We start from the raw sequence: 13,085 nt of genomic DNA, 5'->3' as shown, positions 1-13,085 counted from the left end.
GAGACACCGCCATGCCAGACTCCTCTCTGCCTCCCACAGGAGGCATTTACTCATATTTTCTCTCAAAATGACGGGCAAATCACGCGAACACACACATAAACTAGAGCAATGTTTGTGCTCTGCAGTAGCAGCTGGTTGGAGGATCAGCCGGACCCCCCGCCCCACTACTTTCAGTCAGATTAGAGACTGTAGACTCACCCCCCCCCCCCCCCCCCCCCCACCCTCTCCTTCCTCCAGTCACACCCCTCCACCCACCCACACTCACGCACACTTCAAAATGCAGTCTCTAAATCTGCACCCCATCGAGTCACACATCTGTTTAGCGTGAGCTGCTTTTCGAGTCGAGATCACGTCATTGTAACTAGGAAGAATGAGGAAAAAAATACATATAAATAAATAAATGATGTAGCACAGGTAGAGCAATATTCCACACAACAGGCATAATACACAGAGGCGGTTCAACGTTCAAAATGTGTGATTTATTAAAAGATTTTTTTTTCTCTTGTAGTGTCTTGAAAAAGAGCCAGCAGAGTAATACCATGTAAAGATGGAGCGAAAGAAAGACGAGAGTTCTGTTAAGTAAGAAAAGGTACTAACTGGATTGAGGGAGATGAAGGAGAGAGGGCAAGGGCAGACCAGTGCAGCAGGGTGGGGGAGGGGAGGCTAAATGGGTGGTGGTGGTGGGGCTTTTACAGCCAGCTTCTGCTATGTTAAGAAGAAGGAAACTAAAACAAACAAGACAATGTTATTTCTGACCAATCAGCTGCGGCCAGTGCATTAGAAACCAAACGTGGACATAAACAATGAAAAAAAATAAGTGCAATTGGTTCCTCTGTCATACCACAACCATACAGTATAAAAACAGGGGAGGTGGAAGACGACCCCAGCCTCTGGGGTTGTGACAGTGGGGTTCGTTCACTCCTCACTCCAAAAAAAAAAAAACATAGCTGGTAGCACGATGGCTGCAAGTGGCTCTGTGTTCACACTTGGTGCTTTTTTTGGGGGTAGTTTGGTACACGGTCACCCTCCCTCTAGTTACATAAGTAGAGGGTGAACCAGTAATAACAAATCAAATAAGAAAAAAGACAAATATTTACAATTAGTTTTTGCAGTATAGGTCAATCCAACCAAACTGATAAAACCCTTCCAATAATTAGGAAGAATATTGTGAGTTTATTTCCAAATAAAGGCAGGGCTTCCTGCGAAACATCGACATTAGAACTGGGATTAGAATAACAGTAGCAGCACTGTTGCAAATAAATGCCCTCCATCGATGTTTATACTTTGTGGTTGTTGATTTCTCTTTTTTTCCTTTCAAGTTTTCAAGAGCACCAGCTTCAAGTGAAGTTCAGTGTGTTCTTCCACTGATAAGAGCCAAAAAAAAAAGCCCCAATGGAAGGTTACACTCAAAATTCAAGACAAAATGGAAGCCACTGCTGTTGTTGTGTGTGTTAGCTGGAGATGTGGATGGTGTCGCTTAACTGTAGATGTCAAGATACTGTAGCTGGTTTTTAAGCAGTTGATGATACTGTTGGGTTTGATGCCGGGTATATCTGAAAGGAAGACGATTAAGACTACATGTCGGCTTTCCAGATTGAATGTGTACTGGTTTTGTGAAATGTAAACAATCAAAACGCAGTTATGAATGCACTGAAAGCACCAAATATTCTTCTGGACACATCCTATTTGGTAAAAGGCACAGTAGTCCAATTGTTCAGTTCAAACACTTCATCCTCTTGCTTAGTTTTTTTTTCAAAAGGACAAAAAAAAAACGTGAACAAAATGTCAACAGCATCTTCCCAGTTACCTTCAAAAACTGTAGGCCAAACTATGCGAGCGCACAACAGGCGGTAATCAGCTGCCCAATAAATAAATACAAACAATAAATAACTGCAGCATCAGATCAACACATGAATAAATTAACTGTGGTGACTCGAGAGTCATGTCTTTGAGTGGTCCTCATTTTTTTCCCGCCCTCAGGCCAGCCTTTTAAAAGTCTTTCTCGGGTTTTCTTGACCCTGATTGTCTTTAACATTGCAGTCGGGAGATCAGGAAGAAAAATCTGATCTGCAGCACGTCGGTAAGGTTATGGGAACTCTGATCAGTGTGATGTCGCTCCTCTCGATGCCGCTGGTCTGCCAGTCAAGTGTCCAAACATTTATTGGATTACATTCATGAGTTGTGACATCATCTTACCACCGTCTCCAACGACTACCACGCCACACACGTACAGTACAGTACTATCTGTGTTTTGTTTCTCACATCACAAGCTACAAAATTTTCTTCACTGACTTCAATGTAATTTTTTCACCCCAAGCTGGATGCCTCAGATCTATCTACAGGTGAATGTAAAGTAAAACGTGTATCCTGCCATAAGACAAGAATCAGCTCACTCTCCATCGCTCATTCTGGACTGAATCACAACTTTAGAAGCTTCCTTTTCAATACTGACATCAGATTTTCTATTTTCGGTGTATCTGTCCTCCAAGTTAGGCCAAATGTATACTTGCTTTTCAATGTATGCATCCTGTGTTTGTTTGGAGTGTCGGCTGTGCACGTCCTCAGAAATTGATGCTATGTGTACACAAGCTGCAATATGGAAGTGACCAGTAGAGGCAGCGTGGGGGCAAATGTGATCAGATATCCACAATTGATGGCCCCAAAATATAATTTGCATACCTCAGCTGTTCCCTTTTCTGTTGGGATAACCAACGTTACTGTCTCCATGTTCAATGTTCACATTCTGCAAAACAGGAAGCTCACTTCACTGGCGTGGCCCCTTGAGGAATTGTCTAGTAAACAGGAAAATATGTGGGCACTGGAGCCGATATCAGAGCCGGGTTGCCTAAGCATGAGGTTAAAAACCAAGTATATTTCTGGCCTTGTGCTGAAGAAGCCATCTCTGAATGAACTGATTGCTTTTATGCTGCGAGTAGAAACTATCACTCTCTCCAACTCATCGTTATAACCGTAACCCTGAAGCGTTTTCCTCTTTTCCCCTTCAACCACAACTACTTTTGTGCACAAATTTTAATAATGCAACTGTGATTTCCGCTCTTTGATAGATTTGATTAACGCACTATGTCCTCTTCGAAATGACCGTTTTATCTGTGGTCTGGTTAGGGGTCGAGTTTGATCCATTATATCTATCACGAGCAATTTGTTCCTAACTTTCTCTTTGAAATGCATTCCGAATCAAACACCTTCAGCCTTTTCCCTTCTTCTTGTCAAAGCAGCTTTTAGCGCGGTGTTGGTGGAAAAGCAAAGCTGCCGGCTCGTTCCTCTTCAGTGCCTCAGGTTTCTGAGGTGGTGGGGCACACTTTGGCCAAAGGCTCAATTTTGACAAGTGGAAGCTGGCTTTGACCCTGACACGTCTCAGCGGTCTCTTGTTTGCTCTGTTGTCCAACATCAAGTTGGCTTTGGCACCTGATTGGGTTCTTTTGATTTCCGGGGTGCTTGGGGGGTGTGGTGGATGAGATGGAGCTGTCTTGTGTTGCTGGATTGTGCCCCCTGCCTGCTGTGATGATGTTTTCATCGTTACCCACCAGTGCTGCCTCTTCGTGTGAGAGGCAAGCTTTTCGTGGGTACAGGATGGGAGCGACGTGCACCCACGTCAAACTCGGCTCAGAGTTTTGCCCTGTGTTGTACTTTAATAGCTGGCTCGGTTCCTGCCTCTCAGTGTCTTTTCCCATCCCGTCATCTTTTAGCTGGCCGTTATTGATCATATTTAGTGAATGTTGGTTAGCAGCAGAAGCCAGCCATGGAGAAGAGGGAGGGCACTCCCTTTCATCCTGATCATGCCTACTTTCTTCTGCACTGCGAGGGCGCTTGACGGGTACGGGAGAGGACGTGGGGGAGTCCGTACCGGTCCAGCTGAGCCTGCGCTTCTGGAAAACAAAAAGTGGGGCAATTTGCAAATGAATATGAAGTTCAACTGATGGCCGTGTAGCTTACGGGGGCAGAATGTTTATTTTGTACAAGTAGCTTCTTGGACTCCCAGGCAAGCATGTGTTCTCACCTTGACGGGAATATGTGACTGATCCCTGTGTTTGTGTGAAAGGGTGGAGCTGGAAGTGTCCCGGAGGGAGTGAGTGTGGGACGTGGCGTTGCTTGGGGCTGCAGACACAGGTTGAGGGGAGATTTGTGGGAACCAAAGTTTTAACATCACCTCCACCTGGAGCAGAGTGTTCAGATACTTCTCCCTAAAACACAAGAAGAGCGGAGGCTCTAAATTTCAAGTTGAGAACAGATGGGAATCTGCATGAGAAAACATCGGCACCGACATCTAGGTAACATTTCTTCAGTGATCTGCACCGCACTGCTGATAAATCCTGTAACTCTACCTACCCGAAAGAACTGTTCAATAAAACATGCAACCGGACACGAGCCTTCAAATGTTAGGCTACTTTACTAGCACCCTGTGCATTTTAATAATAATAATTCACATGTTAGTATGTGAATATATATATCCAGTTGTGATGTTTTACAAAACAGGAACATGAGGAGTTTTGGAAAGAAACAGTAAGGGTGCACAGTAAAACAATGTGGGTAACATCTTACCCGCAGTTAGGCCTCTGCAAAACTCCCACAATCCTCTGGATGCGATCCATGGCAATGCTCTGCTGGAAACTACTTAAACCTGTCAATCATAAAACATAATCCTCCAGTCAGCATCTACGCTGAATGAACCCACATGCAGACATGCACAGGTTCTGTCCCACACACTCGCACAGACATCACTTTAACGCAGGATATTGATAAACCTTATTGAGCTAATGATTCAGCCAAGAGACAGTCATCTCAAACATGCTGCACTTTGGACTGCATCAATACAGACCGCTGCACAATGGAATTCTCACTAGTGCAATGGAAAGGCCTCTTCGATCGCAGCCTGTATTTAGCATCTACAACTTCACCTCTGCAAACATGCCTGCTGGAGGCAGTGATGTAAGGGTGCTTACCTTGGTCGAATCGGCCCTTCTTCAGTCCATTCAGCAGATTGAGCAGGGGCCTGACAAAACCTTGCAGCTCAGCACACTGAAAGAGGAAGAGGAAGAGGAAGAGAAGACAGATTAAGGTTTTTGGTCAGGTCTTGCAGTCTGAAGCAGTCTGCTGAGCTTTCCTGTCAACACATAATGCCATGTCATCCCTCTTCTCTTCATGCTCTTTTTCTTGGCCCTCCACACAGCTCAAAAAACAAACTCACCTTTCGAGCAAACAGCAGATCTCCCTCTGATTTTCGTGTCTGGCTCGTGGGATCTCTCTCAGCCAGGCCAATGTGGGCTGCTTTGCCTTCCCTCTCTGACCTGTACGACTCCTCCTCCTCGTCTTTATCCGTGAGGCTGTCAGACGTCCACTGGGACCTGGGGCTCCCTGATTCAACATCTTTCCTGGCCTTAGGCCTGCCCATCCCACCGATGATGACGGAGGGAGAGCTATATGTCAAAAAGACGTCTGTGTCATCCTCCGCCTGCTCCGAGTCGCTGAACAAGAGGCCATCGCTGGAGCTCAGGGAGTCGAAGGAGGGCGGAGTAGAAGTGCTTCTTTGAGACTGCATCTCTCGTTGGGGCTGCAGCAGAGGAGTAGAATTATTAGGGGGATACATTCAGCTTTGAGAAAAACAAAAAAGAAAAGAAAAGAAAGAAAAGTGACAGACAGTTCAAATAGGGCACAGACACAATTCCACAGCGAATAAAAAAGGTTAATTTTTCATTTCTCTCTACCAGAAATGAAAATTCATACATCTCAAAATGGTGGGCATACCGGTGCCCTAGTTTAGCATGGTGCAGAGTGGGACTGGGGGTAGGCAGAAGGCACACAATAGTGGTATATGTCTGACTGGCTCCCATTGAGGAGACTGGAGAAGAGTTAAACGTGAGGGGGATGGGAGCTAGTAGAGTAGTGAAATCAGAATAGGCCCTCTCCCTCTCCACCACAGCCTCCAGTGCTTTCTGTAGCCCCTCCTCTCTTCTGTCTCGGGCTTGCACTCCATCCCCCCTTTGGATTCACACAAACCACCCTCTTTCCTCTCCGGCTGCATTTCTGTATGCCTCTCATATCTCCCTGTGCTGCCCTCAGCTCATCCTGTTCGTTATACACACAAGCCCCTCTCTTCCTTTCCTCCACCAACCACCCAGCCTCCTCCTCCTCTTCCTCTCATGTTTTGCATGCTGTATATCTGGCTGTGAGCCTTCCCCTTGTTTGTCTTTCCCTTCTCTCTTAGTCTGTGTAATCTCTGAGTGCCTGCTGCTCTCTGATCCCACAAACACATATAGGGAAATGACGGTGGGGAACAGAAACCCACTCAGCTGCTAAACACACCACTGCAGCTTTTATTAACATTAACAGTCATAACTGACTCACACCCAAAAGAGAGTGATACCGTTTGTTTTTGGGTTTTTACAGAAACCAAGAGAGATACTTTTCTGTAATATTTTTGTTAAGTTCAAAGCTTTTATAACAGACTGATGCTTACAAATCACGGTACGAGTGTCTACTGGCCAGGTAACCAAATATCTTTTGGTTTTTTTAACCATTCATTTTTCCTCTTTCTGTGTTTTTTTTTATTTTTATATCCACATAATTAATTATAATATAATTAATGAGAAGGGTATCATTTGGTTCTTTTCCACAGCTTTTCTGAGTTGTCTAAGCCCGGGGTGGATAGAGATGATTGGATGGTGCAATTGTGCTCAGGTAGAGAGGCAGGTGTTGGCTGCCAGTCTGTGTCTGCGCATCACGATGCCCACAACAGGAACTAACACGCCGCACGTTTTATTACAACTTCTAACATACACATTCATCTAAAATATCTTAAACCGACACGAGTGACAAGGCAACAAAGCAAATGTTGAATACAACATGCTGTGTCGATGCAAACACCAAAGCTCTGAAAACTTATCAAATGAACAAAAAAGAAACAGCTGTAAAAACATGGCAGATTTTAAAGAATTGTAGCGGAGCTCATACAGGATGTAGTGGGGCAGTAAATACCTTCAGGCTAGTCTGACAACTTCGGGAAACGTTAGCTACAGCTAAATAAAAACGGTTAAATACTTACCGTCGGTTATTCGAAACAATAGCAGCTGGCAAAAAATATTTGAACAAAAAAATTCAATATAAAAAGTATTAGTGACGGCTCTTTATCCTGCTTGTAAACAACGGGTCCGTCAGTAGACACTCTGCGGCTGGAGCAGCATCGGGGCGCCCAGCCTCAGCTCTCACACACGCTCAGCACCCGGCAGTTCATCGATCTTTGCCTGAGCTTGCTCTTTCTCTCGGCAGTTTACGAGCGTCAACATGTGCGTAGATCCACGTGCCCACGTTTTGCGCTCATTCTATTGGCTGCGATCCCGCTAGTGGCGAACACCATTGGCTGAGCCTACCAGCCAGTAATTGCCTCACCAGCCGCTGATTGGACGGCGGCACAGGCTCTCATGGTCCCGCCTACTCATGTGTCGCCAGTGTGCCTGGAGTCTGACAGCGCTGCTCTACTACGGCGAGCGGGTGTAAACACACGCACGTTCTACGACGTCGACCGAGAATGCACTAATTTTCCTATGCATACATGCATTGGATGTACAAGGAAATGTGTAACTCCTCCCTCTCCCATCGAAGACTTAGGAACCCCTCCCCCCTCTCTTCCCAGCACATCGCGAAGGCACCGGAAAACGGGAGCCTTTAAGCAATTTAAGTAATCTATCGCTGGTTTAATTAAATAAATCCATGTAGATCTATGATCACCAGAATATTACCCTTTCTCTTTACATTACAGGCTAATTAAAGAGGGAAAAAAACAATGAACACACTTGTAATTGTTTTTTATACCCCTAACCACAGCAGACTTTACACTTGTCTGCGCGTCCATTGAAACTGAAAATAAACTCAGCCTCGTTACACCACTTAAACGAGCTCATTATCATCATGTGTTGCCATAGAAGAGTAGAGCAAAATCCGTCTCCAGGCAACTTCAGTAATTCCTCTATTTGATTTAAGCCAGGATTCCATTTTCACAGTAAACAAGGCATGTCCACACACAAGCCCCGCTCACTTAAACATTTTACGAGGCTTCTCAAGAGTGAAGAAAACCACCAATATCTTTCTGCTCTGTGCTTCATTCTGTTTTGTTATAAAATGTGATATTTGGTTACATTAACAAGAGCAAGCCAGACCATTGCATTTATGACGACCGTGTGTACATGCTGTTGTAAGGAATAGATAGACATCTTTTTCCATCTTCATCCTCTCACTTTGTGATATCTTGCCTTGTGTTATTGTCACTGCAAGTATTTTATTGCTCTTTTGCGTTACTTTTGTATTTTCTATCAGTTAAACCTAAGTACATGTATATATATATCACAATTTATTTTTATCTCATTCTTGACCTGAATTATTTTCTTTTGTATAACTGTAGACACATTTCAACTAAGACAGCAAAACTGAGACAAAGGCAGAGAGTTTTCTAGGTTAATTATGAACAGCAATAACACAGCTCGTCGCCTATAGAGTGAACTCAGTCACCACCCCTTGAAACATGCCTTGCACTAAGTACCAGCATGCATATTCAAACACATGCACACCTACACACACACGACCTCTACAACACTCATCAAATATCATTTTTTCTTTTTTGTCCACCTAAGTTTTAAAAAAAAAAGTCAGTCGTTGAGCTGGTTTTTACATTTGTTTTTAGATGTGAAATGCCTAGTATGTTGCTGTCAGGGATGAAGAGCCTGCCCTTCCCCCACTATACATACACCAAACACATGAACTCTGTGACACCCTCTCCTCCACATACACATAGCAAGCTTTGTCCTTGTTGGGCTGACAATACTTGACTTTGAGAGTTCTACCTCTTGATCCAACACATTTTTTCCCTCTAAAATCTTGATTTGTATTGTTGTCACTGTGAGGTTTTATTGTTCTGTTGCTTTCATATTGTATTTTGTTTCAATATGTACCTCAATACACATAAATATTGTGCTTTTGTTTATTTTTTATTCATTTGAAATTATTCAGTTTTCTATTTCAGCTCAAATCACCAATAAGCCAAAATGATGCCAAAGGTTTTCTATGTGCATTATGAACAGTGATAATGCAGCCCTTCGCCTTCAGCTTAGGGGCTGAACTCAATGACCACCACTTCTTGAATCAGTCATGGCAACAGGCACCAGGATGTATAGCTCACGTACACACATGAACACACCAACACACACACACAAACACACCAACACACCCACATGATGATTACACTCATTGTGCATAGTGACATTTTCTCTCCAAATAGGATTTAAACTGAAGGTCAGATGTTATGCCCGTATTTACACGTATTTTTAGATGTAACGTGCTCCATACTTTGCAGTGAGGGATGAGGACCCTGCCCTTCCCCCACTATACATACAGCCTACACATTAACTCACTGACCCCACTCCTTAACAAACACAGAGCAGGCAGAGTCCTTGTTTGATTGACACTGCATCTCTTTGAGAATTCTAACTATGCACAACCAAACGCCCCTTTGACTGTCAAAGCACAATAAAGGTTAACCTTTGGTGACAGATAACCCAGGGAAAGAGTCTTGTTTGTATATATAGTATAGGGACCGGGTTCGAAAAGCTTACCATCCCCCTGACAAGATTCCTCTGCAACACATGAACCTTGTGAACCTACTCTGAGTTCATGTGTGTTGAAGACAACCCCCATCTTTCCATCCTTCCATCTCCATTCCCACTGATTTCCATCCCCCACCTGTTTCTGTGGGTCTTTTTTTTTCTCCTCGTCCTTTTTCTCATTACCATTCCTTGTACTGACATGCTTAAGAATCCAATAAGGGTGGTCGTAACAAGACTAAAAGTACGAATGAGGCATTTACCGATGCTGTGGATCCAAATAAAACATGTTAAATTGGTTCCATTGCAGGAAGGAAAGCTTTCCTCGGTTGGATGGTAGAGGAAATCTAAATGATGCATTGATAACATAAAATCTGTTCTGTTGAAGTTACAGTGCAATGTAAAAGTTTGTTTCAGATAAATATGTGAGTTTATTCAGAATTTTACAGCAGTTGATTATATTTCTGTTGTGACCTTAGGCATAAAAAGATTTTAACTTGAGGTCTGGCTCCCTTTGAAAGCTTGCAAGCTGCTTAGCTTGTAAACGCATATGCAGAAGGTCATTCGCACTGACTGGCACGTGTCACGAGGGAAAAACACCACAACAGAAATTGTATCTATCTGTGAGAAGAAAGATGCCTTTGGAATGACTAAATCGTAAACTGTCTGCCTTTTCATTACGGAGTCTGACCAACATATCACATTTCACTTGAACACCAGGACAGCTCTTTAAACACTTACAAACTGCTGCTTTGTGCTCTCTTGTCTGCGCAAGATTGCTTTTCACTCTCCTTTAAACCACAGGAAATGTAGATAGTCTCCATAACTTACATTTATCTAATGTTTTTGTTTCAAAGAAGCAACATATAGCATGTTTCCTTCTATTGTTTCTGTAATTGGCTATAGCACCTGGCTATATCACTGCAAGAAGAGCACGAACCCTGTTGTTTTTAGAATTTAAAGCATTGTGTAGTTTCAAGCACGAGCTCCTCTTCTGTTTCATTATGACAATCCTCGGTCTCTTCTCCGAGGTTTTTCTCTGACTGTTGTAGCCCTCTGACAGATTCTGTATTGAAGGAACAACTTTTTCACAAACATATTGAGAATCAAACTCTCTAATCGTGCATTATGATAGCTAAATCACCGAAAAACATGATCGGATTCATGTTACTAAATCATTTAAAAGCAAGAGGCCAAACACGAATATTTTATTTGAATCTAGTCGAGGTCCGTCTTCTGCCAAGGCTGCAGAGATTCTCTCCATCTCACATTTGCGTGGCAGACAAGTGTGCAATAGCAGAATCTTTTTCACGTCGAACAGACGTGAAAGACGTGCAGCTCCGCTGCTGGATTTATGAATGAAATAAAGGACACGCCTCATGCAGAGTTGCAGCCAATGGCACTTACCGCAATTCTAACCGCGCCCCCTAATTGGGACGTGTCGTAGCCAATCGGAGGCTTGCGGAGGTTACTGCTGTTGCATAATTTGTGGGAGATGCTTCACGTTTGAGCGCTCCGCCACATTGTATGAAAAGACATGGAAATGGTGGAGAGACGCACGAGGTGGTGGAGGGCAAATAAAACCGCAGCTTTCCAGCCAGAGTTGCGGTTATTCATCAATCGTCAAACAAATTATTACCAGTAATTTGTAAATGCAGACAGTAACATAATTCTAATAAAACATAACAAGACGCATCTATCAATCTTTGGTAGATGTGTAAAATAATGCCTATTTTACGTATTACGCAGTAAGCGATGCAGCCTTTGCGGTTTTAAGTTTTAAGTTCATCCTTGGCTCCACAGTGTGATGTAATTCACATTTAAAGACTATGGACCGGATCGCCTCTGAGATTTTAAAGAGAAATCCACACTACCCACACAGCTTGTCAAAATAAAAAATACTTGTAATGCAATTTGATTTTTGGTGACCTCAGAATCAAATCGTGAGGCTGTGAACGACCATCTTCCATCAAAATGACTGACGCTGTTTCATTATTCATGCTCTATGGAGCAAGTCCAGGACTGTCCTTGATTTTTCTCCAACGTTACTGGAAACGGATCAGCACAATGAAACATTCGTTTTCGTGTGTTTTTCTTCTCTTCTGTCTGAAAAACAATCCAACGTGTGTCACATGGAGATGGCTCCTCCTAGTGTTCACATCCAGTGGTGGAGGAAGTACTGAAGTGTAGTACTTAAGTAAAAGTATAAATACCCAGCAAAATATATACTTAAGTAAAAGTAGAAGTACTGCATCAAAAATCCTACTTAAGTAAAAGTCATAAGTACTGACTTTTAAATTTACTTTAAGTATTAAAAGTAAAAGTACTCGCGCTATTGGTTGTCTTTCAATGTCTAGGCCATTTTGATGAAGAATGCAGGTATAGCTACTGGTAATACTTAAGCCTCTACAGAAGTCACTGTTAGTAAAAACTATAAGCAACATTGAAGCTGACAGAGCCACCTGATTGGTTTAAACATATTTTTGTGTAGGCAACGTTATGGCGAAACTGCATTTATAAAATGTAACGAGTAACAACACATATTGTAGAAATGTAGTGGAGTAGAAAGTATAGATAATAGCTGCAAAATGTAATGGAGTAAAAGTCGAAAGTATGCATTATTATTTTTACTTAAGTAAAGTACAAATACGGAAAAATTTACTTAAGTACAGTAACGAAGTAAAAATACTCTGTTACATTCCACCACTGTTCACATCAAACGAATCTTTCATTGAAATTGTGTGTAGTGTACTTTCAACTTATGTAACCTTTTTACCAGAGATGTCCAAAATGTCCAAAATATAGAAAAACAGGGTAGAAAAATGTAATTCTCAGAGCGACTTTGGTCAGACCACAAACATTATTCATACAAAGATTCTCTCACTCAGAATGATGCAAGTTGATGAAATCCTCACAGAGAAAGATAAAGCTGTATGTTCCCATTGGACGGACATGAAACCATGCATTTCGAATTGGGGATCTGAGGAGAGCTGGAGATGATAATACCAACATAAATTGATTTTCACAGCGGGTACCTCAGCTTTTCTTAACAGAGAGAGAAGTTGCATTTCTGTTCATGATGTTGTGACATTGAACTAGCCTGAAGGAACCAGGAACCCTAAAGCAGAAGCAGCCAAATTGGTTTCTAATTGTTATATATCAAGCTGTACGTTAATTATTCTGGTAATGTTCTCTGGTTTGAGCTTTATGGTTATGTATCAGTGTAATTTATGACATTAACATGCATGTTTTTGTGTGTCCTGATAAACTTGAACAAGAAATTCAAAAATCATTTAATCTTTTTTTGTAATGTTATGCAATATAAAATCCTTAAAAGATAAATGTGATTGTTCACATTAACAAATATGAACAATGACGAGCTATAACCAAGGGTTAGACAATAACTCTAAAGTTGTCTTAAGAAGAGTAAAGGGAGACCAACATGAAGAGAGGAAACTTTGGAGAGGAAATATATCT

General features: G+C 42.4%; 1 protein-coding gene across 1 annotated transcript; it reads right to left on the bottom strand.

The window, feature by feature from the left end:
- Nucleotides 1-469: 469 nt before the first annotated feature.
- LOC142380776 (uncharacterized) lies at nt 470-7,265 on the bottom strand. Its single transcript, XM_075466680.1, has 6 exons — nt 7,061-7,265; nt 5,207-5,569; nt 4,962-5,037; nt 4,561-4,639; nt 4,019-4,202; nt 470-3,887 (listed from the first exon to the last, which is right to left on the bottom strand). The coding sequence occupies exons 2-6, from the start codon at nt 5,555-5,557 to the stop codon at nt 3,294-3,296; spliced, it is 1,284 nt and encodes a 427-aa protein (XP_075322795.1). The 5' UTR covers nt 5,558-5,569; nt 7,061-7,265; the 3' UTR covers nt 470-3,293.
- Nucleotides 7,266-13,085: the final 5,820 nt, after the last annotated feature.

Source organism: Odontesthes bonariensis, chromosome 5, assembly GCF_027942865.1.
Source record: "Odontesthes bonariensis isolate fOdoBon6 chromosome 5, fOdoBon6.hap1, whole genome shotgun sequence".
NCBI lineage: Eukaryota > Metazoa > Chordata > Actinopteri > Atheriniformes > Atherinopsidae > Odontesthes > Odontesthes bonariensis.
Note: the sequence above shows the minus strand (reverse complement) of the source record. Positions and strands in the feature narration are given on the sequence as shown.